The sequence below is a fragment of the Bactrocera latifrons genome, unplaced genomic scaffold, assembly GCF_001853355.1.
Source record: "Bactrocera latifrons isolate USDA-ARS-PBARC rearing strain unplaced genomic scaffold, ASM185335v1 scaffold_2690, whole genome shotgun sequence".
Lineage (NCBI taxonomy): Eukaryota > Metazoa > Arthropoda > Insecta > Diptera > Tephritidae > Bactrocera > Bactrocera latifrons.
In genome coordinates, this window is record NW_017536286.1 from 1 (window position 1) to 1,378 (window position 1,378).

The 1,378-nt window shown below is 31.3% G+C and overlaps 1 protein-coding gene across 1 annotated transcript; it reads right to left on the reverse strand.

Annotated features, from left to right (window-relative positions):
• Nucleotides 1–3: 3 nt before the first annotated feature.
• Nucleotides 4–702, reverse strand: LOC108969878 (myrosinase 1-like; the record flags this gene model as incomplete). The annotated part of the gene is made up of 3 exons (XM_018934864.1): nucleotides 526–702; nucleotides 331–421; nucleotides 4–201 (listed from the first exon to the last, which is right to left on the reverse strand). Coding segments are annotated over exons 1-3 (422 nt in total), but the record flags the coding sequence as incomplete, so codon positions are not given.
• Between the last annotated feature and the right edge of the window lie 676 nt (nucleotides 703–1,378).

Consider the following 1,378-nt stretch of genomic DNA (forward strand, 5'->3'; position numbering starts at 1 on the left):
GCACTCGATGTAGAATCGCCAACGTCCTCAACTTCGGGTAGCTGTGCCATCGCATTAATTTGGTATTCATCCAATGTTGGCCGATAACTCCAATCAATCGTGTTCGTCTTGCAAATCTGCGCATAGACCTTGGCGSCGATCTTCGGCGTACGCGTGCGATTTGGATGATTAAAGTCCACGTGGTAGAGACCGAATTTTTCTCTAAAATATGTAAGAAATAATCGTTAAAAGCTTWCGTATCGGAATTYTTTAACTCGATTTTTTATTTAAGATTCAATATAGTTTTCGAAAGCATTCGTAAAATCGTGGAAGATAGTATAAAATACATACGTATAGCCAACTTTCCACTCGTAGCTGTCCATCAAGCTCCAATAAGTGTAACCCTGTACATTTGCACCATCTTCAATGGCATCCAAAATGGCTGTAATCATTAATAAAGATCCATTMCAYAATAAAATTAGATACATTTTTTCAAATACTATCAATAAATACATCTCTATACCCATATAGATATTTCAGACTTACCGGATAGATAAGCGTTGAGATAATCAACGCGTTTGTAATCCTCAAGGCCACCTTTGTCACTTACTCCATTTTCAGTCACAATAATAGGCGGATTATCATATTCTCGCATGACCCACATGATTAAATTRTACATGCCTTTGGGAAMAACCTAAAATTTGTTRATTAAAAATGTTTTCATTACTAAAAATTAGATTAGTAGTTGATTAGTAGATTGYTTACAAAATATTTAAGCTCACTTTAGACTCATTAAATGACTTTTCATACTTGAACTCTTCAACTTTCAAATTGGTTTTTTCCATTTCATGTAATATTTTTCTTWGGTGAGTTTTCAGTAAAAAAGGGTTAGCTGAACTTATCAATAAAGACTTACTTTAGATCTACTAAAATAGATAAATAGCCTCTGCATAAAAGAGGTATGTCTATCTGTATCGGTATATTTCTTAATTGAGCATAACTGGGCAGTCCCATATAATTATAAATTAATAGAAATCGAAAAATATACATTTTTTCCGAAATAGTAAATAAATTATTATTCAAATTTGTTTGTACTATCTGATTTATGCATATGTATATGATTATATTAAAATGTTTAACAAGTAAAATTATTTAAATTTTTCAAAAACAAGTCCATTGTCTTTCTCAGCTTTGCACGAAAAATCGAAAGAAGGTCTTCTTTTAAGATATTGAATAACTGTCACTTAAATATGCTAATTGATTTATTATACTATAAATTTGGTTATGATGAACAACAAAATATGTTCAACTCTCTTTCTACACTCTTCAATTTCAGAAATCAAAAAGTTAATTGAGGAATATTTAAGTTTCACTTACCTTTAACCACGACGACCCCGAA